Source organism: Drosophila santomea, chromosome 3R (genome assembly GCF_016746245.2).
Source record: "Drosophila santomea strain STO CAGO 1482 chromosome 3R, Prin_Dsan_1.1, whole genome shotgun sequence".
NCBI classification, from domain to species: Eukaryota; Metazoa; Arthropoda; class Insecta; order Diptera; family Drosophilidae; genus Drosophila; species Drosophila santomea.
Genome location: NC_053019.2, coordinates 1824701 through 1850503, shown reverse-complemented (window position 1 = coordinate 1850503; position 25803 = coordinate 1824701). Strand labels below are relative to the sequence as shown.

Here is a 25803-nt window from a genome sequence, read left to right as displayed (position 1 = left end):
CCAATCCTACAAGTTTTGTAAATGTTGGATTCATTGAATAAGACTGGCTGATTATTATACCCGTTACTCGTAGAGTAAAACTAGAGTAGAGTAGTACTAGATTCGATGAAAAGTATGTAACAGGCAGAAGGAAGCGTTTCCGACCATATTAAGTATATATATTCTCGATCAGGATCAATAGCCGAGTCGATCTGGTCATGTCTGTCCAGTGACATAGACGCAACGCAAGTTTGACGATTGCCACGCCCACTCTAACGCCCACAAACCGCCCAAATGCTACCCCCACACTTTCGAAAAATACGTTGATATTTTTATATTTTTTTGTTAGTCTTGTAAATTTCTCTCAATTTGCCAAAAAAAGAAACCCGTTTGCCACGCCCACAAAACGGCAAAAACTGTCAGTGTTGAATGTTCTCCTTTGAACTTTCACTAGCTAGTAACGGGTTTCAAATAGTCGGGAAACTCGCTATAGCAATTCCTCTTGTTTTTCATTACAAACAATTACAAGTCCAACCTATAAATCGACTGTATATTTTATATTTCTGTTTTCGATTGATTGAAGTGCAGGCCATTTCACTGTCCCATTTAACAATGCCTTTCGTGAAGAGTTCCTATTTATTTTCGCTGCTCATAATTGCCCCAAATTTAGATAAACTGTCTATGCCAAACGGTTTGACCGTGGCCTATATCATAGACTTTTAGGCGCTTCGGATTGTAACATACTTATGCAAAACCTTCAGTTCTGACAATCTCAACTGAAATAGTCGCGAATTGTGGGAATTTTATTTGCACTCATATCATATCGGTATATAAATTGAATACCCTTGACAAGCTAAAGTATATTTGCACGTCGAGTTGGACATTGTTTTCAACAAGATTTCGAGTGCGTAGAACCAAACTGATAGTATCAACTGATTGCGTACAAATGGTAATTCTCAAGAGCACTTTTCTGAGTACTCGTTCTTAGCATTTCCGAAAATTCATTTTCCAGGGAAAATACCAACTAGTCACTCATGTAAGATGTTGTTAAATATATACATATATAAATTAAAATAGATAAGCCAAGTGTCCCTTAATTCCTTCCTACCTATTTCTACGACCTTACCCGGCTGTTTTCTGAACGTGACGATTCCGAAGCAATAAGCTCATGTCGAGTACATGTATCCATAAACATATCCAGTGGCAGAAAGCTAATTGACAGGAGGGCTTGTGGTTGGGATTATTGAGTTCCCAATACTACTACGTGTACATTCCGTGAATCGGCGTTTGTTAAACAGCGCGAACAGGCCAGATACACTCTTTTGCTGCAGTGTGGGTGTATTTTAAATTTACCATTTCGTAATTACACATTTATTTACCTTATTGTTTCTCCATTTATTTCTTTGGACCTCCCGTTTTGTTTTGGCACAATTTGCCATTTAATTGGTTTTGTTCGCCTGCCCCGATGTGCTCCTTATGATTTTCAAACGTGCCAGGTCACGTAGGGCTAGTCAAGATGTTTCCAGTTTGTCACGCAGCGTTGACAATTTGGCGATACCCGTGCGCAGGTAAGTTGCAACTAACACCTAACGATTCCACCTAAGTTTCACCTCTCCCCACCCAAAACACCCATCCATACAAATGCAAATGAGCCAGAGCCGCATCAGTACATAGCAGTACATAGCATGTATGTAGAAAGAGCCTTTGACGCACCTGCATGACATAACTATAGCGCCTACCGCCTCCTTATGTTTTGTGAATCTATGTATCTATGTTGAATGTTGCATGGCCCGACTGAATTTAACCCACATTTGATAACCCATTTGTAAGTAGATTTAAGAAATAACGATTTATCTGAATTTCAGCGAATTGTAACCATAACTGGGCAGCCCAATTTATGAACTTTCAAAAAACCGATTGCCACAGTAATTTTATTTTGCGGTCTGTAAATAAGGAGGGCCAACAAACTAAATCGAAATCGGCAGGCCGCAAATATTGATAATTTATAAGGCGGGCGGCCAGCGTCTTATTAACGAAATTTGATAATTTATTAGTCGCGTATAAGCGTAAATAAATGGCTGATGTTCAAGTGATATCGACAGATAAAATCAGCAGTTTGAAGGGTGTCAGATAAGGAAGTTTTGGAAACACATGAGAGTACGTATTCCATTTTGATAATAAATAGAATTGCCAGGATGGCCTCTCTCGGCCTACTCACAAGAAGAGGCCGCAACTTTTGATGACTCATGCCGAACAAGAAGACATAAATATTAAGCGCACTCGCTTTATTTACCATTTCACAACTGCAATAATCGCTAATAATTCATGTTTTTGTTCGTCGCACATTACGTATACGTAGCGAAACTGAGTCACTCGTTTAGTTCAACGTGGTTTGTCTACCATTCGATGCGTGGGGAAAATATAGGTAAAGTAAACACTCTAGGTAACACCCCCGTGGGTTGTTGACACTTGGCCCGGTGGAATTGTGCCAGTAAAATGCTACTGCCACTTCTGTTTTTTCGGTGCTCATGCCACTGATCGCCGCCCAGGGCCACATTCCCGAAGGTAAACAATACTCAAGAGCGATAAGATACAAGTACATATGTATGGCCCAGCGATCGAGCCCTGATTGACTTCCACTCGGCAGACTTGTTCAAGACCCCCTGGCCAAATATGACTCGTCGCATTGCTGATACTCGTATTTCGTGTGCAACTCGTATAAGTGCACATACTTTGTATTGAAATATGGAAAACATAAGGGGATTACTCAAAGCACCCATAGGTTGTTTTACTTTATCATCCATTTTGTGTGTCCAACTGCTTTATGCGGAAGCGTGTCTGTAGCACTTCCAATAAGTTACAGTGATTAGTAAAGCTAGATGGTAGATGTTGGGAATTGCCCAGTGACACGGCATGCAGGGGTCGCAGAAAAGGATGTTTTACCTTATAAATATTCCTTATTATGGTAAAGGAAACGCATTTTTGTTCTTATAGAAGCCTGCTTTTGCTGACCTCCTCGTCAGAAAAATATAAGAATATAAGAAGAAGATATATAAGAATATAATATAAGAATATGTGTGTCATTTACAATTATTTAATAATTATTCATGTTTACTTGCCGAACAAAAGCGAAATATATATCCATGCCATTTGAGCGCGAAAGCCAACTGTGCAAATAGATTCCAAAGCCATTTCGCTGTCTGAACTCAATAGTTCAAAACACCCAAACAGCTCAGAGCAACTTAAATCAAACACAGTTGTTCCAACCAGACTCATGTTTTTGCAATGGTTTTCCACGCGAAAAGGCCTATTCTCGGTGCTAGAACGAAGCCTAGAAAGGTTTTTTCAGCTGCGCAGCTACTTAACGACATTCCATGGAAAATTCTCATGGGCGAACGTGGGTAAATATGGCTAGGAATTAAAAATGTAGAAGGCAAATATCGAGTGGCGACAAATATGCGTTAAATAATTATTTAGTATTTGCCGCCGTTGTTTATCTGCGAACAAAGGCACTTTGCATGCGCCTGCTGCCAGCTGAAAACTTCAGTCCACAATTATTCTACGCGCTCGCGTATTTATATTTTATCATTGATATTCAATTATGGTTATCGCCAATTGCGCTAATTGGCGACGCAGTGAAGAGACACGCGCAAATAAACTTTTTTTACTCCCAGTGGGAAGGAGAAGAGGAGACCCTTGATCGGCATATTTATAAATATTAATATTTATTATGAATATGTCGATTCGGGCATTTGGTTGTCATTCACTTTGCTGTAAAGCAAACTAAACTATCTTGGCAACTGAAAACCCGCCCGAAATTCCAACGGAAATTAGTTTTGCCAATCAAACGGGAACGCAATAATATAGAAAAAGGCAGAAAAAGGAAAGTAGTGCTGAAAAGATGTAACTAAGATAAAATAAATTGCAACATTTTAAAACAGGAACTATTCAATTTATTAGAATGTAATATTATTCAGTTTACCACGTTTCTTTTCGGCATTACATTAGATAACAACAAGAGAACTCTATAGTCGAATTTTTCAACTACCTTACTTAGCTATCGTGACTTAACTAGTGGGAGTGCGAGGTAAAAATTTCAAAATGTTCGCATATCGATTGTAGGGAGCAAATAAAAAATGAAAAAACGGAAACGCTTCCTTTTATCTTTTATCTGTTATCTAGTAAGGCCCTCAACCACACTACGAGTAACGGGTATAAAAATTCAGTTTGGATTATAAAGTAGAATATGCAGATATATGCGAAAGCCTTGCTCATCCATAAAGGAGCCAATCTGATCATTTATCAAGGCGGTACTGAAACTATTCTTGCTGGCCAACTTCAGGCTTGACCCAAGGAACTTTGGAGGAGGAAGCCCTGAATAAATATGGAATTTCAATTATGGAGCTTTGAAGCACACGCGCCTCTCAAAAAGCCACAATACTTCGGCTGGACTTCAGACTGTGGATATAAATGTGCCGAACCTAACAATAAACGAAGAGAAAAATATATTAATGATTCTAAAACTTGCACTGTACGACAATTGAATTTAAATTGAAATGGGAATGCCGCCAGTATCAGATTTGAACAATCAAAGCAATCTTTTATAAATTGGTATGCAATCGTCGATCCACGTTCGCGGATGGATAGCGACGACTAGGCGATGACGCAGCGAAGAATTCTACAATGCCGAAGAATCAATCTATAAATAAAAGAGTGCGAGTGGTGGAAAGAGGGCTATTACTGAGCAGGAGATTTCACTTACCGGTCCATAATTCGCTACACAAGGAGAATCGCCACTATGCTGCCGTAAAAGCTCCTGCTTATGCAAGTCCTGTCGCTCTACGGGCGACACCTGGCGGTAGGAATACGCCGAATAACGGGACACCGCAATGCCCACGCCCTCTATAAGGGCCAGAAGCGCTCCGCCCACCAAAGCACTACTTAGCATGGAGGTTAGTCCTGCGGAAGAGATCAAAAATATATCTCAACTATCTATTTCCAAATGCCATAACATAGAAAACTATTAATAACTACCTCTAGAGATGAGCAAGAAAGCAATTATTTGTTTATTATAATGCCGATTTAAAAACAATTTATAGCAATAATTAATTATAGCAATAATAATACATCAGAAATAAAAACAAGACAAAAAGGTATCTACGAAAAAACACTGATACTAAAATCATTTTCAAAAACCATCCTTTATTACTCAATGCTAATGAAATGTAAAAAACTCACCAGTTCGAGCAGAGAGAATGCCCCCGGTGGTCGCACCACTAATTATAGCGTTCCACGGATCCTCCTTCTTCCGGAAGTGAACCAGTGAACAGTCGATGGCGCTAAAGGTTGCGCCCCATACCGCAAAGTTACCTCCCACCAAGCCGGATCGAGCTCGTACCGCCGCCAATCCTCCGCTTAATCGGTATTTCAGGCCGGAGGGAGCGTTCCGGAACCCCTTGATCGCCTGGAAGACTCCTCCGCCCAGGGCACCCATTCCGAAGGCTCCACCACAATCCTCTACTATGCGAAAGGGACAAGGCTCCCGACTGTACTCCGCCATGTCAGTTGATTATAGGATTCAAGATAAAATTGATAGTGTGACAGACACCAACTAGCCAGCTGTATAGATTGCCATGTCAAAGCATATTTAATAATGCATAAATTCAGACTTTCACTACCAAATGTAAGGCCAATAGAAATTTATTAAGCAATTAATTTTTTTCTGTCAAACATTTTGAGATGAGATCAGAAATTAGAAACACTCGACAAGTATATATGTTTATAAACGTATTTTCCTTCACAACAAATATTTGTATGCTTTTCTGAGTTAATTCTCTCAATTACTTAAGGACAAGTCACATGAAAAATCTTAAATTCTCGCTAAACAATAAAGGCTAATCTACAAAATCGTTTAAAAAGAACATATTTAATGCGTCGTTTTGCCCTATTTGGACACACGCTGATCGGCTAGATAATCTTTACAAAACGATAGCAAATGCACAACAAAAAGGCTGAATTAAAAAGGCAAACAGGCCGCCAATAAATAAATTGTTTTTAACCGGTTATGGTCACAATTCGAGCTGGAAATTTGTAAGTGATAACGATCGCAATAAACTGCGCTCCGATAGGCACAAGCCCACATATTCCGTTCCTCCCGATTTTACAACCGATTTCTGACTTTTCCAGGAGCAAATCGCGAAGCGTGGATCACGGCCTGGCGGCTCCATTCGACTTGGACTCGCTCCGCTCCAAAGTGGAGCAGCGCTTCGAGAGCGTCGACAAACTATCAAGTAAGTGTTTCACGCGTCTACTAACAAACGCATAATTAAACCGATGAGGCCCGGTAGGAATAAATTAGGTTGGGGCAGCAGCAGACTTATGTAGAGTAATGCAAGGCGACCTTTCCGAATTGTACAATATTTTCTTTGTATTTCTGAAAACAAATACTTATTTCTGGTTCCTGCCCGGCTTAATCCCCCCGTATCCACAATTTTCAATTTAAATAGTTCGCTTTAAACTTATCCAATAAGACAGAATGTAAAATGTGTGTAGATTTTTCAAGATTACACTAGAAGTAAAGACGAATCGGGTATGGTATTCTGCCGCCAGGTGCCGCTGAGGATCACATTCTGTGTAAAATAGGTGTAAATTGCAAATGTAATGAAACATTTTTAATTAATCTAAAATAAAAGCAACTAGCAAAGATTGTTTATTACAAAATAACATTTGCATTTCTCATCAAATTATTAAACAGTTTTATTTAATTCAATAATTTTTTTTTTATATAATAATTTTTACTTACTATGTCAAAGCATACAAACGTAAGGGTTAAGTGGCAACATCGATATTCGACCTTTCCTTTTATCGATCGTTATCTAAGTGCAGGTGGGGGTTACCTATAAACTAAATTCTTATCGCTCCTTTCCGTATCAATAGTGAATAGTTAACTTGATAACACAGTGTTTTGGCTGCGATTGTCTTTTTGCCGAGCTAGTGAGCTTTGAAACTCGCACGGCACGGTTGCAGAATGTTAGGGTTTGAAAATGCGCGCCCAAACTAACAGCGCTGATTGTTGTGACAGTTCGAAAAAGAGATGAGGCAGCACTTTGAAGGATAGAAGATATCTTGTGATGCCAGGCCAGAAATGGTGGAAGCGATTGAGATATACTGGCACCTGCCAACCAACGAGTTTTCTGTTATCTATCTCTGCCGGCAACAAGTTTCGCCCACAAGTGTGATTTACTCGCAACTGCGACCCGATGGCAACTATTTCGAGGTCTTCCAGCAGCGTGCCCCAAAAGAGCCCGATCCTGCGAGTACAGAACTGCGAGCACGTGCCTCCAGCTATACCCCTATTAATTATTATTTCTTTTCGTTCCGCAGGGCAAAAGTCTTCATTGCCCACCATACCCACCATTTCCTACACCGTGGGCAATCGCGACACCCTGACCTCCGTGGCCGCCCGGTTCGACACCACGCCCTCGGAGCTGACCCATCTAAACCGGCTGAACAGCTCGTTCATCTACCCGGGCCAGCAGCTGCTGGTGCCGGACAAGAGCGCCAAGGACGACGCCTCCAGCAGCTCCACCCACGACGCGGACGGGGCCAGTCTATCCGGAAAATCAAGTCCGGTCGAGCGCAAGCTGTCCGCCGACGAGAGCCGCGAGAAAGGTAAGAACGGAAGCTAACCCAGGCGCTGCTCTGTGGAAATGGTGCAATTGGTGCGTCGATAGTGAAGCGTTTGCCATCATCGCTGCTTGAGTTTTTTGTTGCAAGAGTTTAACATGCGTGTTCCTATTTTCAGAATTAAAAGTCCAAACACTTTCATACTTTTATGTACATACATAACTAAACGCGCGATTGATAGCATTTTGCTTATTTGATTTTATTTATTTAAATTTCGTCGTTTTACTAATAATGTTTTAATGTAATTGAAGTGTTTGGGAAAATTTACCAAATTGAAGTTATATGCTCCTTATTATTTTGGAAAAAATATTACACGTACATTCTTACATTATTACATTTTAAAATACTTTAAAAACCACTTAAAGGACACACTCGAAGATCTCAAAAATGTTTAGAATAGGAATTGCTACAATATGTTAATTCTAACATAAGGGAAACATATTCAGTTATTTAAAGTTAAAAAATGTGTATTTTTTTTAATTGATGAATTTTGTATGGGAAATTAATGTTTGACCCCATTCTGTAATAACTTCACGAAATTTGACTCTAGTTTCTCCAAAAGTAGAGCTTTGCAGTTTCAGGAATACCCATACTGCTGACGGGAATATTTCAGTATATTCCGTTAACGTGAGGTATATATGAAGAACCGAGCTGCGGCCACACTTCTGGCTAATGTTTTCTTATTCATAGAACGTGTTTTTCCGCTGTCTTTCACTTTAAAAAGGCGATAAAATCGAATCGGTCAAGTGCGGAAAGCCACGTACTGAGAGCCGGATATTCCACGACGTAGAGTGCGCCGGAACGTACTCAAGATCCTAACTTTCAGCATGCACACTGCTGTCTTCTGGCGCAATGGAGGTTATTGTTTGTTTTTCCTACCTTTGTTGTCGCTCCGATCTTCGAATAAGTGCTAATTACGGTTGACAACATTTTGGCATTGAAGGTCAATGCGTTTTACGATATAACCTTTGGTTAATCAAGGGTCGCGTTGACCATTCTCAATCCCTGGAAACCGCATCTTCGATATGGGAGATGCAGCAGTTGCATCCAGAAATCTGGGCGGGTGATGACCCATACAACTAAAAGATTCAAAAGCACCTAGTACACGAGGTTAATCGAAACTAGCTAGAACCAGAACCAGCTATGCAAGTTTTTGTTACTACACTATAAACGTTAAAAAGTTATATACTTAGTTAGACTTATTTATTTGAAACCCTTTTTTCTAAAATCGTTCTTCCAATCCCATGGCGCTGCGAAAAAGCTGCACCCTTTAGGCAATCGTTGTACGACATACCCTCACAAACTGAACTAGCTTGGAAAAGCCTTATATGCCGTTCCCATTTACTGGTCGTAACACCTAAAACAACGAAGGGAGGTCACAAGGCGTAGATTTAGTTTAAAATATCTCATATATCAATTTTGCTTTCACAATCTTATCGCGGCCACGGGTGTAGTTGATAAAATCACAGCCCAGCAGAAGCACCTTAAAACCACTAGCGCCCAATAAAATATAAAAACCAAATGCCGTTTTTGCACCTAACCAGCAAATATATTAACTAAATGCCGCTCCTTGCAGACATACTCGAGGGCCTGCGCCCCGGATCCCCAAAACCGGGACACATTGAGCGCGTGGGCGGCAGTAGCCAGCAGCAGGCGGAGGAGGAAGCCAACAAAAGCGACGACCCGGTGATCACCCAGCGCTTCCTGAAGATCAATGTGCGCCACATCACGGACGGACAAGGCGTTGTGGGCGGCGTCCTTCTGGTCACGCCCAACGCCGTTATGTTCGATCCCAACGTCAGCGATCCGCTGGTCATCGAGCACGGCCCGGAGAGTTACGGCGTCATTGCGCCAATGGAGCTGGTGGTCAACGCCGCCATTTTCCACGATATTGCGCACATGAGAGTGGCTGGAGGAGCAGGTCAGAGCCTGAACTCCGGCTCGGGTGACGCGGAGAAGCCGGAGATCTACTTTCCCAAACCAGTATTAATCGAAGAAGACTCCAAGGAGCTATCCGAGCAGCAGCCGCTGCTGGGCGAAGACGGTAATAAACGCTTGGATGGTAAGTTCGGGTCATTTCTATAATCAAGTTTCAATACAAATCCATGTAATATGATAAACTGCTTAGCTTGTCTAAGATCAACCGGAAACAGAAGTATAGAAAGCGTTAACAAAATTTCCCTTTAGAAGAGATTGGCGTACTAATGCTTTTTTTCTTATCTAACAATTGTAGACATAGGGTCGCTGGAGATCGCTGACGACCAAGAGTCGCTTTGCTCCAGCACTGGACGCGATGGCGACGCGTTTCCCAAAGCCTTCGACCGCGAACGTGTAGATGTAAGGCATTTTAATCATATTGTTCCTGTGTCCCAACTTATTCCCCATTGATTTTCTGCAGGACTCTTCTACGGAAGCCAAAGATAGCTCTAAGACTGACGGTCTAGACGATGAAGACAAGAAGGGAGGTCTCGGCCTTTCCAGCACACGCTCCACCCTTGAGGAGCGGCGCAAGAGTTTGTTGGATCACCACTGGGCCATTCCGAGCAAAGACCGGTTAGTGTTTGCCCAGCTGCCTTACATTATCCAGACATTTTTTTTTGTTGATCCATTTATAATGTACATTTTGTGTGTTATTGTACAGTTGCAACACATTCTCTTTTAATTTTTTATGAATCTATAAAGATATTCGATTTTAAAGTAGTCAGCATAATGTATATTATTCATCTACATAATTTTACTACTTTATTCATCTACAGAATTTTACTAATTTTAAAATGTTTTCAAATTGTAACTTTAAAAATTGCAAAAATTACTACATTTAATCCCTGAATTATAATTTCATTATTATACCCGTTATTCTTATTCGTAATGTAAAAGGGTACACCAGATTCGTTGAAAAGTACGAAACAGTCAGAAGGTAGCGTTTTCGACCATATAAAATATATATATTTTTGATCAAAGCCGAGTCGATCTGGCGCAAGTTTTTTGACCCATGTTGCTGAAATTGAAATTTTCCTCCGCACTTCCACTAGCTGAGTAACGCGTATCAAATAGTCGGGGAACTCAACTATAGCGTTGTCTCTTGTTATATAAAAACAAGATAGAACACTTTAGTTTCTATTAATACCTTTTGATTAAAATGCGATTTAAATCTGTTAACTGTTTTTCATGGCTTCCATAAATCTCATTAATTTGTTATCTTAAGACTATAAACGCATTTTTTTCAATACAATAAATAGCTTCATTTCATGAAAATATTATCTTAAGTAGTTTTCATAAAGTTAAGTACTTGGAAGACAACTAGGTAAACTATTCAATCAATGAAAATCATTTAGATAAGACTTTGGCTGGCCAAAGACCATTTGTAATTGTTTTAATAACTTGCTGATTGTTCTTTTTTTGCGTTTTATTTTCATATTTTGACTACGCTACGCCAAAAACCATACCCATAATTGCAATTTGTGTTAATAAACCAACCGCTTTACACCAAACCCCTATCACATTACACCCCCAACCACTTGTACATAAATCTGTGTGTGCCGCGCACCAAAATATTACTCAGCTATTGTTTGTCTAATTTCCGAAGATCCTCGGAAGATGAGGGCGACAACGAGTCTAACGTAACCGTGGACAGCGGTGCAAGAGTCAAGGATCCGCACTCGGCCAATAGCTCGGTCAGCGGAGTACCGCTTAGCCAGCCCCCTGTGGCTGCTGTTGCAGCTGCCGCAGCGGTTGGACCCGTTGTTGCTCCTCTGCCTCCCTCGGGCATCGACCTGGAGCACTTAGAGCAGCTATCCAAGCAGTCGTGCTACGACTCGGGCATCGATATCCGCGAGCCCGTTCCGAACGTACACCCGATACCAAAGAAAGCCGTCTACAGCGACGCGGACATTGTCCTCAGCTCCGACTGGGTACCACCGAAAACCATTGTGCCGACGCACTTCAGCGAGTCCCCGCCTCGCAGCACCATTCTCGGGCAGAGTCTCGACGCCGGCACAGGAGGCGTCCGTAAAAAGACCTCAAGCGTGAGCTTTAGCGTCGACGACGAGGCCGCTCAACAGGCTCAGGCCCAGGCGGCTGCACTGGCTGTCACTGACAAGCAGGCGGAGAAAAAGAGCAAGGTAAAGTGTTTATTTATTCGATATGCAGCTTGTTTAAAAATACTGTATTTATACTCCAAGAAAGGTAACAATTAAAGGCAATATACGTTAAACGAATTATTGAATTTTACGTAGAGAATCGAAATATTGAATAATTTTACATTACGATTGTTGCATTATTTTCGCAACCACTTGACTAATACAATCCTTGCTCTGCAGATGCTAAAACGTCTCTCATACCCCCTGACATGGGTGGAGGGCTTGACTGGAGAGGGTGGAGCCGTGCCGCCCGGGGGCGTGGGTATTGGAAGCCTGAACAAGTCAGGAGACACAGACTCGGCACCCAACACGGGTGACTCCAACCAAAGTGTATTTTCGAAAGTATTCTCAAGGTGAGTAGAGCCCGAACTCAACGAGTACACATTTAGCAATCTCTGACTATAATTGGTACCAAATTTTGTTTATTTCGTTTCGAAACATAAAAAACCGAAAACGCAAATGCTTACCTTCGTTTTATGCGGATCGGCTGCTTTGCTAAATATATACACCCCACTTGTTCTCGCTTATGACTCCACACCCCAAACCCCACAACCTCAACTACACCACACGGCATAACATAACACGACATACAACACCCGATATCCCGCCTACATATACTTAAAACACTTACGTACCATTTAGCTCGCCCATCACTCTGGTTTCAGAGCTGGGCGGGAATCTTTTTTCGAAAACACCGTCCGAGGACTCTGGTGGCTCACCTGTGCCGCCATTGACTCCGCATTCGACTCATTCCGAGGGTCACATGACCTATGGGTAAGGACGGATCTCCGATCAGCTGTCACCACTTTCTTGATGTGTTCCACCATTCGTTTCCGTTGTTGTTGCTCTTGTCATTGCTAGTGATGTTGATGTTGTAATGTTGAATCGCAAAGAAGTACGAAGTCCACCGAGCACTTTTACGCATTTTTGGTTTAAAATGATTCGTTAGCTTCATTCCTTAGTTCTGAGTGTAAATTCCAATAATCGTTCATAAGTCGTTCATTTAGACCCATGTTGTTATGATCTATGCTAATACATTTATGTTGTACCTCCCCAGACGTTCCTCAATCGGTACCTTTATTCGTCCTCACTCTTCAGAGGGCACTTCGTCCAGCACTAAGCTGAAAGAGGCCAAGCAGGCGCCCAAACTGGACTACCGCTCCATGGTCTCCATGGACGACAAACCGGAACTCTTTATCAGTGTGGACAGTAAGATGGATATGATTTCCAAGTTATGAGACGCCTACTAATGTTGTATCCTGCACAGAACTCATCCCACGACCGGCTCGAGCCTGCCTTGACCCACCATTGTATCTACGCCTGCGCATGGGCAAGCCCATTGGCAAGGCCATTCCGCTGCCAACCTCTGTCATGTCCTACGGGAAGAACAAGTTGCGCGCTGAGTACTGGTTCAGTGTGCCAAAGAATCGGTGAGTTAGGAGTTATCTTCAAACTAAGAACGCATTTCCGTATTCATGGAGAGCTTATTATAAACGATGCAGCGGTGGCCTCTAATCTCGTGGCACTAGTACACCGATTTCCACGATCAGAAAGGTCATAAGTATATCGGTTTAATAAATCAAATTACTGGGCAACCAAAACTTGAATACTGACTAAATCTAGTTAATAATAGCTATGCCCAACACAAAATGTATTCGGATGATTTCATTGCCTGTGAAAACATTTTTAGCGTCTCCAGTTTAAATACCGGGGAAACCCTGGAACTTGTCCAACAGTGTATATAATATTATATTTTTCAATTGCAGCGTTGATGAGCTCTATCGCTTCATAAACACCTGGGTGAAACACCTGTACGGTGAGCTGGACGAAGAGCAGATCAAGGCGCGTGGTTTTGAGCTGATTCAAGAGGACACCGAGTGGACCAAGAGCGGCACCACCAAAGCCGGCATGGGAAGCGGCAGCCAGGATGGCGAGGAGATAAGCGATCTGACCCGCGAGTCCTGGGAGGTGAGTCCATATCCATTCACTGCCGGCCTGACCCGAGGCTCCCCATGCGCGACTATGTCTTTATCCACCATTTCATATCGTTTAACTCTTTGCTCTGAGTTTTTTCCTCGACTTGTTCTACATATATTTTTTTAGATTCTCTCGAGCCTTTCCACGATATTTTTGAATTACGAACCGAATCGATATTACATCTGCTTCTTTAGGTTATGCCTCAGAAATCGATTTAATGATTACTAAATAAGGAAATTTATATGCAAAATTTTTTCTATACATACTTATATAATCGTAAATCTTGTTTACATTCTTTCCCCTCGTGTTTTGTACATGCGCTTTCTTCTCCTCCTTTTCTTGTTTTTCTTCTTCCTTTCTTGTATTGAAATTTTATTTGCATTTACTTTCCAACTGAAATAATATCGAACAAAATCGAATCGATACTGAAAACCAAACCTACAAACAATATCCATCGAAATGAGTCTTCCATTCGCCCTAATGCAAATCTGTACCGTATGATATTTAACCTCCTATGACTACAACAGCTTATAAAGGCGCCGTTCGCCAAGACCTACAAGATCATTAAAACGGCATCGCATGCCGCATCGCATGACCTGGAAATGCTGGGCGGCGAGGTTAGGACCAAAAACCCTTTTATAAGAATTCTTCACCTAAACCTAACTGTGTTGTCCGCACCAAACTAAATATAAAAAAACAACTTAAAACCAAAAATACTTTTGGAAATTGTGTGAAAATGTTGAATTTTTAAAAACTTATATTTCTATTTTCGGTTATCTTTGATTTCAATAGTTTGTGCTCGCTGGTCCTTATGTTTCTGTAGTTTCGAAAACTAAGTACTGTTGCACTTTTCTTTATTTAGTTGTGTTTTAATCACCAACCATTTTCCACGAAAAATCTTTGGCACCCATTTAAGCACTTGTTTGCTGCACTCGTTTATAATCGCCCATCATTGATATATTATCCATCGGGATCTTAATATAAATTGCATTGGCTCATTTCTATATCAAGCGAGCATTTAATATCGACATTTGCTAAAAAGTCAACAAATTATCTTTTCTAGATTGGAAAATTTAAATATTCATATTTTTTCAGTGAGCATCTTAAACTCAAACATTTTCTTTGCATCGAAATTTCAATCGAATTCATATAGAAAATATAAAAAAAGGACAGAGAACGACCAACGAAAATTCATACCCTAAAACAAAAAAAAAGATTAAAAAACGAATATTTAAAGGATTGAAAAAGATTGAAAGGATTAACAAAGCTACCAATACAAAATACTTTTGAGCCTATTATACATTTACAAATTAGCTTTGAATACAAGCTAACAAATGCAGAGCAACCACAACGAATACCTTATCATTGCAGATGCATGGTCATATTACCTTACCTAGCCCAACAGCCGAAGTAACCAATTTACACGCGTAATATATTATATACGACCACAGCTAAGTCCAACCTTGCCTGCGATCGAGAAGTATTACCAACCAATGAGCCAATCTAGAGCCGGCCCCTTGAAAGTCTGCCCCTTGTGAGCTAACCACATTCTCCTGGTCTGTATTCGAACCTCCGAATTGATATGCTAATTAGACTGATTCGATGGGGGTCTATTTCGCAATACTTACAATTTTAAAAGCCACCTGCTATATGTAGACACATTTTAATTCATCGGCATTTTACAGCGATTAGCGCTTTTTTGTTTGTTATTTGTTTGCTCAATATTTATGGGCACGTTTTCACATTCCTGAAAGCGTGCCAAGTGCAGTTTTGGGATCACGATGGATGAGTAACTCCGGTGACTTGAGGGCCTGGCACTCGACTTTCAGTAGACACTGTCCAAGTCCGAATTGAATTTTCCTTTATCGCCGGAATGGTTAATTTTACTGTCCTATCAGCCGCCAGTGTAGCAGTGCACCGGCAAATTGTTTCCTCATTAGCGCCGCATCAAAACATCAATAATCGTAAAAACAGAGAGCCACAGCAGAAAGCTATCAATAGATCTTGGCACTCAAAGGTTATCTCTCGTAAACAAAAACCCATGGTGGCCTTGAGTGACCAAATCGGTACCGATGCAAACTTGGCTTATAAAAACTTCCGCTGGGCCGAAACTACCTCAAGCGATAGATGTGCCTAAAGTTCAGTCAGAAATGGTTAAATGCGCTGAGTGTTTTGTGCCATATTTGGGTTAATCGAAAATGACCGCTTGGATATAATGCATATCAATTGCGTAATACTTAAAAGTATCTTGCAGCATTTTTGATGGATGAGCTCATTTCGAAAGAAGTCCTCATTGTGGATTATCTTTCAAAGTATATAAACATTTCGTACAATGTATTTCGTCTGACATTTTACTGCACCTAAAACTATAGGCAAATTATTGCCTTAAATTAGAAAAGTAATTGACATGATTCATTTGCACACATACATAACAAATGCAGCATAACTTTATGAATGAAGCCAACTGGTTATGCTACCCTTGTACACAAATAAGCGTCCAGTTTGTCACTATCCCTAACCGGTTGGATTAGCTTAGATTACAAACAGCTGAGCGCGTGCCTCGCATAAATCGTTTATTAGATGTATCGTTAGATGTTTCAATTATAAATCAATTAATATAAACACAGTTTAAACATATGTCGGATCAGGTGGAGCAACGGCTGACTGCCAACTACATTTAACTACAAGTATATTCTAATTAATTACGTACTTAAAGCGCTTCACAGCGATTGCCATTTAGCCGGTTTGAGATTTCTGTTTTATTTTGTTTGCTCAGCGAGTTGATTGGTGGGTCTCATCATCATCTATTTTTTCGATGCTAAATCCGGCTCGGGTGAATTTAAATATCAGAATAAAACCAGGTGAAAATTAAAGCGCGATGCGCCTTGCTTAAACGCTCAGTTAGCGGACAAGATGCCAAATCCTAAACGGTGGAGCTTACTAGCCCCGCCCCCAATTCTCAGGGGCCGGTGACGCCAGCCAAATGAACATCGTCTCCAATTGATTGACGCCTCATGCTTATTCGTACATATGTATGTACGTATGTATGTCTGTATGCTTGGTAGGCCTGGTAGAGTACTTGTACCATCAATTGGCTTCAATGAATTTTTACGAACGAGCTGGGAGGACAATTGAAATTGTATTGCTCAGAGGCCTCCTCGCAAGTCCACCTCCAACCCCATCGTAATGATCTTCCAACTTGCATTTCCCTCGCTCAGCATTTTCCCTCTATCTCTCGGGTTATCAAAAAACAGTTCACCGTAAGTGCAGTCTTGTATTAAATTGCGCACTTTATTACTGCGGTTCCATAAACACTTACTTAACTTTTGTGGGGTGGCGGTGTTTAGTATTCCTGCGGGACAATTTGATTTCTCTCTCATATAAGTTATGAATCGTGGGTGCGGCTTTGAATACATAAAATCTGCTGAGTTGTCGCACTGATATTGTTTGAAAGTTTATTTTTACCGAGGAACGTTTATTAAGGAGATGCTAAAATGGATTTTTGTGTTGGACGCCAGTACATAAGATAGTAATCAAAATCTCCCATTCAAATTACTGATTTAAATAAGATATATGCGGTATTGGTTCAATTCAAACAAATAATAACCCGAATTAATAGGTAATAATCCTACATATGAATTTATTTATGCTCTTCCAATAGAAACGTTTAATAAAAATATACTGAGGGAGTTTCAAGTACTTTTTATGATCTCTAACTCACAAAAAGAAATTTCATTAATTGGCGACTCCTCTGAGCAGAAAATAAGGACGCAACCGGAATAAAGTCGATGATAACTCGTTTGCTTACAAAGTAGCACTTGCTTAAATCAGAGGTTTTATTAGATTGCAACGACCTTAATCTAATAATAATCACTAAAACACAAAAAGGATCTTTAACCTGTCTCGATCTTGAGTGTCTTGATCCTGATTATTTGCAAGTGACTGATCCACATACACGTTGTTTCTGCGATTCGATCTAGAATTTTCCCTTTGGTACAGGGTACAGGGTGTGTCGTAAGTCCTTAGCAGCTGCATGCGGGAAATTTGTGCAGCGGTTTTGATTGCCTTACAGGGAATGCATACAAAAGGTGTACGCCCACACTTGGCAAGCCGCTAAAATGCTTCGTTTAAAAGCGCGCATAGCAAACAAATCGCTCGGCAGGCAACAAATACACTCATATAGGCGGTGTGCAATCGATTGATTAGCATGACAGTTAATATGTTTGCATAGCTGTAAAGCAAAGCGCAGCAAACACCTGAAAAGCAATTACCGCACCGGCAGGGCCACTCTCAAAAGACCGACTCTATAACGAAATAGATAAACTTTTGAACGCTATAATCGATCTATAGTTTTAAATCACAGATTGTGGTTTCTATGATTTAATCGTAATTCATCTTATTCGATCAAACTTGAATTATTCAAAGAACTACTTGTACAGAGAATTATCATGCTAATCTTATCAATAATCAATACCACTGCCTGCCCGGCAAATCGCAAGTGCTTTAGCCTCAAAACATATGATGGCAGGAAGCCGAGCTGAAGACTAGACTAAACCATAGACCAAACCAAGACAGAAAACGAAAAGGCCTCCCTGTGTTGTTTGATTGTAATAACAAAGTGTGTCCACAAAAGAGTCGAAAGTCGTCGGAAAGCTCCAGTGTGGCCCCTATGGCACTCGAACCCCACGATTTCCATGCATTTCAAATGTAAGATCACCCGGGCCACCTACAGTCGCGTCCCTCGGATCGTCATAGTCTACGGACCACAGCCACAGCTCCATATATCAGCTGAAAAGCAGCAGCAACGTCGAGCCCGCGAGCAGCTGAGCCCCGTTTTGTTGTTGTTGATATTGGTATTGTTATTGTTTCTACTGGCAATGTTGTTTTATTTGTTGCTGCTGCGGCTGCGGCTGCGGCGCCTGCTACGACTGCGACCGTGTCGACTGAGCCAGCTATGGCTGATTTTTTAGTTTTCGCAACACTTCCAAGCCGGACAGTCGCCGTCGCGTCCCATTCTGAATATTTCAAATTCGAATTCGATCCAGATGATAGAAGTCTAGAAGTCTACCGAAAATGTGACTCTATTTCAACCAAAAAATATAGAAATATTTGAGTAACTGCAGTCGGGCAAACAGCATTCGGGTTTTTCCGCGCAGAGAAGCGTGTTCAAAATTAGATACGGCGAAAAATAGAAGAAGAAAGAGTGCGAGGAAAGCGACTCGCTCTTCTCTCTATCTTCAGCTGTCCACGATTCTGCGATTCTTCTGCGGCCGCAAGCTGAAAACGTTGTTAAAATGAGCGCCAAAACAATAAAAATCTCAAAAATAGCAAAATACATCAAGAAAAGGGTAAATATTAATGAATCAACAAAGGCCAGCAAAATATTAGTCTTCTGCGGGACGTAAGACACTTCTGTCCGGGGTGAAAGTGTTTGCAGAAGACAGAAAAAATGTGAAACCGAAAGCGAAATCGCATAAAAACCAAAGAAAATAGTCTTTCAAAGTGCAGTTAGATTTGTAATCCGAGCGCGTCCAAAACCAAAAACCAAACGTATTCAATGCCTCGGCCATAAACGATGGCCATATCGATCGAAAAAGTTCCCAATTGCCGCCCAAAAGGTCGGATTCTACCGAAAATATCCAGCCCCGACAATAATGATCATGTAAATGCCGCTGCCACGAAGGTGGAATGTGAATCGATGCCACAGTAGCTACTATATTGCATACCAGATGATCTGGGCAATCCTTGTGTGTGCTCGTAAATTATTTGAGAAATAAATGTGAATTGTTAGTAAAATTGGTCAAATTTATGTCCGCCAAGCAGTTGTTCATATAAACTCATTCTGTACGAGGATTTCTGTAAAAGACAGTGATTCGAATCTGAGCTCAGTTAAGCGAAAAACTTTTCCACTCGGAATTCAGTTATTGCAAAGTCTGAACCATCCATGCTCAGAACACGGTTTTCTTGCCGAAGGAGCCTTAAGAAACATATGGAGTTCCTCGACCTCTTCGACACATACAACACGGTTATCAGACGCTCTTGTAACTCTTATCTCCCACCCTCGATCGATCCGAGTGTTTTGATTGTGCGCGGAATCGTTTAAATGAATTTTATATTTCGAAGAAATTTAAATGGCAGATGACGGCTAAAAAACGACAACCAAGTGGAACTATTGTTAGCCTAGGCTACCCCTTTTCTCAGCTGCTAAGCACCTATTTCATGACATTTTACGATTGTCTAGGAATTCCTAATTTTCTTGAACCCGATCCCCGTTTAGCCGGTCTAAAAAACACCGAAATATTTTCGGTTTCATTTTAATTTGCATTACAAGCTAGATTTTATTTCGGCCACAATATCGCGGCACATTTGACATTTCTTTCACCTTTCGGCATTGTTTTAGGGGTCGGGGTCACCTTTCTTTAATTACCCACCTTTGTCTGTAGTTAGGTTTAATTCAAAATGCATTGCCCAGGTCGGCCCCACTTTTCAATAGGTCTTTACATTGAAAAAAGAAAAATGTACTAGTATATAAACACTTTTTGTGTTTGCTCGAATCGAAATTCAATGCGACAACGGGTTCTGTTTGGGGGAAAGAAATCAGCCAGTTGTGAAGAGCCATATATATAAACATGTAGACTGCTTATATCCCACTTGGGTTTCAAATGGTTGACTGGAACTATACAGTCTGTTTTGTATTTAATTTAGTTGAGATCTGGCTAACTAGCAGCTAAGAAACGAAGCAAAAAAAGGAGATGCTCTGTAATGGATTACGAGAGATCAACTTTAACTTTACTTTTCCCTTTTAAACTTAAAGGTTGTATTATTTTCCCAAATCGTAATACTTTTTTGTTAATAACCATTATACATATTATGTAGTGGAACTTCAGCGCTGAGTGAATGCTTTCACAGACTTTTAAGTTCCTATTTCTGGCCCCCTATTCGGGATATTGGATTACGAGCATCTAGCTACAACTATTGCCTCATTATGAACATGGTTGTTTTGGTAACACAATACCGACTACCAGGCCATTGTCGAGAGGGCGTTGTACGTAGCCCACTTTAACAAACAAATCAAATCGCACACATCCACGGCTGCGATATAAAGATACCCGCAGACACGTGATTGTTTCATCATTTAGGTCGCCAAAAAGTAATTGCGTGTAGTAATTTTGTTGTAGTATACAAATTGAGGAGCAGAAAAGGCGCTAGACAACTTGGTAACTATGTTTTGGTTAGACACAAATGGACATGTCAAAAATTTGTTTATTAAAATTAATTGGATAAAGGTTAAGCCAATCAAGAAATTTAAGGGAATCTAAGATTTGAATTACCTACCGATTGCTGTTATCTGCGGTGTTTTTAACCAGACGCAAATATTAACCGGAGAGGACCAATTGCAAGTAGCTGACCCAGGATCGGAATTATAAGCCATATTTCAAACAGCTGTGGGTGATGCAAACTTAATCTTTGGTACGATAATGTGATCAAAAGCATCTGTGGACTCTGAAGCAAGGGCAATTTAAAAAGTTATCTGTTTTTAACCGGTTCACAGTTGATTGGTCTCTTTAAAATATCACATACATTCCAGAGTAGAGCAACGTTGGGAAAAGCGATTCCGGTTTCAGTATTTTTTATGTACCCTCTACACCAACGATTTGAGGGGCTTGCTTACGCGATTTGAAAAACATACTTTAGCCGGTTTGCTGCGTAACTAATTAGAATACGAACTGCATGGGGAGTAGTTTAACTCATGTTGTTTTCGTCTTGGTATTTTGTTCGACTGCTGCCGTTGTCGCCGCGTTTAACACGCCCACTAATCCGTTTAAGTATGGCCCCTTGTCCTCTTCTTCCTCCGACTTGTACAAATCGTTTACTACAGTCAAACTTCCGAAAATAAAACCAATAACTTCAAAATGCGCATTGTATAAAAAGTTTGAAGCAACATATTTGATATTTATTAAGTTCATCTGTATTCTTATACTCGTTACTCGTAGAGTAAATAGGGTATACTAGATTCGTTGAAAAGTATATAACAGGCAGATGGAAGCGTTTCCGACCATATAAAGTTTATATATTCTTCTATATTCTTCTATTCGACTATAGAGAACACTATCTTGTTTTAAATACAACTCATCCAGTTTCTCTTCATCCGAGCTGCAGACATGCAAAATTAGTAAAATTACGCACTTAACCCAAAAAAAAGGTAAATACCTTGTTCAAACCGCAGATGCAGACGCAGTGGGCAATACATAAAACCTCGAAGAAAAACAAAGCACAAAAGTAAGTATTACGCATACGCAACTTCTAGTTGGAATAATCCTAGCAACATGTTGCAGAAACAAAGTGTCTCAACCCTAGACTGTTAAACACGATTAACAGCGTTGCTAACATAATGTACCAACAGTGGCAAACATAATATATCGACCTGCACTGTCTAGTTTGTAAAAACTTGACTAAAGAGATTTACAAACATGTGGTGTCACAGTTATTACTATTTATTGTATGCCAAGACTATTTAATAATATAATGTAGTACTTGCCTTACTTAATTCATGATGGAAACTTTTCACTTCCAATATGGTAAAGAAATATTATTTTTAATCAAAGTAATAAGCAGAACCACATAAGTCGAAAATTTTTCATGTCAAATTCCCAAACTGACTCCACAGAACAAAAAGGAGAGCGCTTTATTAGGACTGATTAGTTCAGTTCTGGTTTTATAGGCTATAAAGTGTGTGGCTGTGGGCTGGCCAAAGTGTGACGTGACTCACTGTAGGTTGCGTGTTAGCAGAGGCCCGTTTTTTCGAGGCTCCAAAGAGAGTCCAATAAGTTTTAGTCGGTCGAGCAACTTGTTTGAAAACACACACAGCCGCCCCCAAACGTAGCTTTTAACGTGAAAGAAAAGATGTAAGATATAATAAAACATCTGCAGAGAACACGATGAAAAGAAAACAAATTTGAATGTTCCAACTAGGAACAAAGTTTTAACGTGTAACAAAGAAAGGCCAAAAGCAGTACTGCAAGGCGGAGAGCGGAAGACGTATAGCGTGATAAAAGCGGTGGCGACAACAGAAACGCAAATAATCGGAGAAAAAGTTGAAGCAAATATCGTGGGTCACAAGACCATTCAGAAAAGCGAAAGAGAGACAAAAGAGAGACAGAGAAGCGATATGTGGAGCGCCAAAGCTTTCTCACAGTGCTAGCCCAAAAAGTGGGACATCCCCACACGAAAGCTTTTGCAGCTGCTACTACTGCTCTTCCACGGAACACCGCCACTGTTAGCCATCAGCAACATGTGGTTCGCAATTTCTGTGTTCGCCATTTTGGCCGTTTGCGGGCTGGCCGGCCGCAGGTGGGGTCGCTACCTCTACCTGCACTACGGCCGCCACCTGCTGCCGCGCTCCCTCCTCTCGGCCAAGAACCGCGCCCCTACGCCCCCCCTCTCGCCCACCAAGGACGACCAGAGCCTGGAGGCTCTCCTCGACGAGAGCGGCGAAATGCACGAAACGGTGAGTGCCGATCAGGATCGGATCTGGCAAGGTATCCAAAGGAGATCTGTGTGAATGTACCAATTTATGAGGCAGGGTTTTATTTTTTTATTTTTCAAAAACTATTTCCATAAGAAGGTTAAATAATTATACATATATCGAAATAAGAATAATTTTTTTAATTTTTTTGGCACCCCATTTTTATAAATCAAATTCCCCGTTTCTGAGGCTAAGCTTTGTAGTATAGTGCGGTTAGTAATTAGTGTCAAGAATATTAGGGTTACGTCTATTATTGACCCATTATCGCACACGTTTCTCCTATTCCAAACTACTATTAATTGCTCGAACCGATTTGCAACTATTATGGCATCATTATAAGATACAAATGTGGCTAAGAGTCGGATCATCTCGAGCGAACGCCATTTATCTATCTGTCAGGTTTTTGAACTTTGGTGCTTGCCTCGGGTTAACGATCTTTTCGGAGGAATCTCAATCCCAAGCATTACAAGTAATGGGTTGACACTTCCCAAAGTCGCGGCTCCCCTCAAAGATTTGCTAGTTGCTATTTAACATTGGCAAACACGTCTCTTGTTTTGCTTGAGCAATGTGGCATCACAACACATGATAACTAACCTAAGTTATTCTGTGCGAGCAACGAAATATTTGCTTAGACATACAAATTAAAAAGCACACCGCAAAAATGGACATGCAATATCTAAACAAACATTCAAAATGATAAATTGCGCAAAAAATTCTTCTTTTGCTGTTTTTATGCATTCAGGCGAAATAATTAGAAAAAATATAAAAAGCCTTAAAGTCACAAAAACGAATATATTTAAATAGCGTGGTTGAAGTAACATGAACTGATAAGGAATGCGGAAAAAACCGGAAAAATGAAAACGATATTAGCTCTGGTTATAATTAGGTTATCAAACTTCAATACTGCTCATGGAGTTAGCTAATTCTCTGGAGCTTTACATATGGAATGGAAAATTTATTAGTCGGAGAAAATGATAGTAGACGTATAGCTTTAGAAAAATTAATTGAATAGGTGTATAAATAATACAAACTGTTTAGGTAGAGTTATGAAAGGTTTCCATTCAAATTTCTTATTTTGCTCATTTTGGCAAACCAGGCACAAATGAGCCGATTTTTTACCCTGCCTTTCCTTCGCACCTCTGCCAAGCCTCTCACACACCTTAATTACCACCCATTCCCACCGCAGATTTAACTACCCCTTCAGCCCTTCACATTTAAGCTAAGAATTTCTTACGCGTTTATTCTTTTGCTTACCTACTAACTTTCTGCTTTTTGTTTTGCTGGCTCCTTCGCGCGTATCAGGTCTCAATACCCGTTTGGCCAGTAAGCTCTTTTCTGTAGCTGCTCTTCGCCTTTTGTATGTTTTGCTGTTTTAACCTCTTTTTGTATTGAGGCCGGTTCTGTGGATTTGACTGCCTGCCAAACACTTTAAAATTGTTCGGGCGCAAAGAAACCAGTTAACGCATAGCCGTTGCGGAATATGTTCGCCGCCGGTCCCCCAGCTGAAGTACGCTGTCTTTATAATTCTATATGTTCGAAAAGTGCTATAAATAAGTTAATCGATCTAACAAACAAAAACAACAAGAGAGAATGCTATAGTCGAGTTCCACGACTGTCAAATATCAATAACAAATATCAAAACATTTTTCAAAGGTGTAGACGTGGCAGCTTTGGGCGATCAAATTTTTGGCATATCGATAGAATCTTACAGAAGAATACAAAAACTGAAAAAATATAAAAAAAACATTCTCCAACAGTTTGTAGTCGAGGGACTCAAATGAATCTCAAACCTTCGTGTCGTGACTGAATGGCCGAGGGAAACTCCCTTGGGAATTATTTTCTTCCCTGACCGACTGGGTTTACTACTCTCGAAAACATTAGTCCCTTGTATATGAGTACCATATGAACTTTTCCGGAGTGCTACCGTTTCATGATTTCCAGCAAACATTGTAAATATGTTTGAACGGACTTATCAGGCCAATGATGGCTAAATGTCAAAGTTTGCCCAGTAACAAAATGACACTGAATATTATCACTAACTAAACCAATTATTTCTAATTTCATCGCAGTGCAGATTGTGCGGTGATTCCGAGGTTAACTTCTTATTTAATGAAGACAGAGTGGGGTTAATTGAAGTTGAACAGCAATCGCAGAAGTTTAATGTCACAACTGTAAATATATTTAACAAAATTTGTAGAGAAACTGATTAAAAACTAAAAACTACACGAAAGAACTGCGTTTGAAATGAAAGAATCCAGTGTGAACAGTTTGTCACTGTCTACTATTTGTAAAATATTTTATTTTAGATCGGAGGGACGCGATCTCGAAAAGCACAAACCCGATATTAGCCCTCTCTGCATATATTATAAATAATATAATATGCCTGGCTCTCTCTTTCGCCGAGCAAACTCACGACTTGAGCTGAGCAAATTGAGTGAGCGGCAAATAAATATATTTTCGCTGACGGCCAAAAAAACGGTTGGACTGAACCCGCTC

The 25803-nt window shown here is 40.5% G+C and overlaps 2 protein-coding genes across 25 annotated transcripts in view; one reads left to right on the top strand and one right to left on the bottom strand.

Moving 5' to 3' along the window:
* The window catches only part of LOC120451040 (TLD domain-containing protein 2), a 69558-nt gene that overhangs the window by 34301 nt on the left and 9454 nt on the right, over nucleotides 1-25803 (top strand). For 4 of the 24 annotated variants that reach the window (XM_039634369.2, XM_039634368.2, XM_039634370.2 and 1 more), the window contains 13 exons: nucleotides 1476-1547; nucleotides 6166-6269; nucleotides 7363-7650; nucleotides 9242-9727; nucleotides 9899-10002; nucleotides 10064-10218; nucleotides 11228-11786; nucleotides 11985-12157; nucleotides 12447-12578; nucleotides 12862-13013; nucleotides 13072-13234; nucleotides 13571-13772; nucleotides 14309-14398. In XM_039634369.2, coding sequence (XP_039490303.1) covers nucleotides 1476-1547; nucleotides 6166-6269; nucleotides 7363-7650; nucleotides 9242-9727; nucleotides 9899-10002; nucleotides 10064-10218; nucleotides 11228-11786; nucleotides 11985-12157; nucleotides 12447-12578; nucleotides 12862-13013; nucleotides 13072-13234; nucleotides 13571-13772; nucleotides 14309-14398 — 2680 coding nt within the window. Of the gene's footprint in view, nucleotides 1-1475; nucleotides 1548-6165; nucleotides 6270-7362; nucleotides 7651-8338; nucleotides 8524-9241; nucleotides 9728-9898; nucleotides 10003-10063; nucleotides 10219-11227; nucleotides 11787-11984; nucleotides 12158-12446; nucleotides 12579-12861; nucleotides 13014-13071; nucleotides 13235-13570; nucleotides 13773-14308; nucleotides 14399-19104; nucleotides 19130-22621; nucleotides 23290-25803 lie in introns of those variants that run through there. The other 20 variants (XM_039634379.2, XM_039634372.2, XM_039634377.2 and 17 more) reach the window with 16 other exon arrangements.
* LOC120451043 (probable mitochondrial import inner membrane translocase subunit Tim17 1) lies at nucleotides 4468-5674 on the bottom strand. The gene is made up of 3 exons (XM_039634397.2): nucleotides 5218-5674; nucleotides 4742-4938; nucleotides 4468-4678 (listed from the first exon to the last, which is right to left on the bottom strand). Exons 1-3 carry the CDS (start codon nucleotides 5537-5539, stop codon nucleotides 4658-4660), a joined length of 540 nt encoding a protein of 179 aa, XP_039490331.1. The 5' UTR covers nucleotides 5540-5674; the 3' UTR covers nucleotides 4468-4657.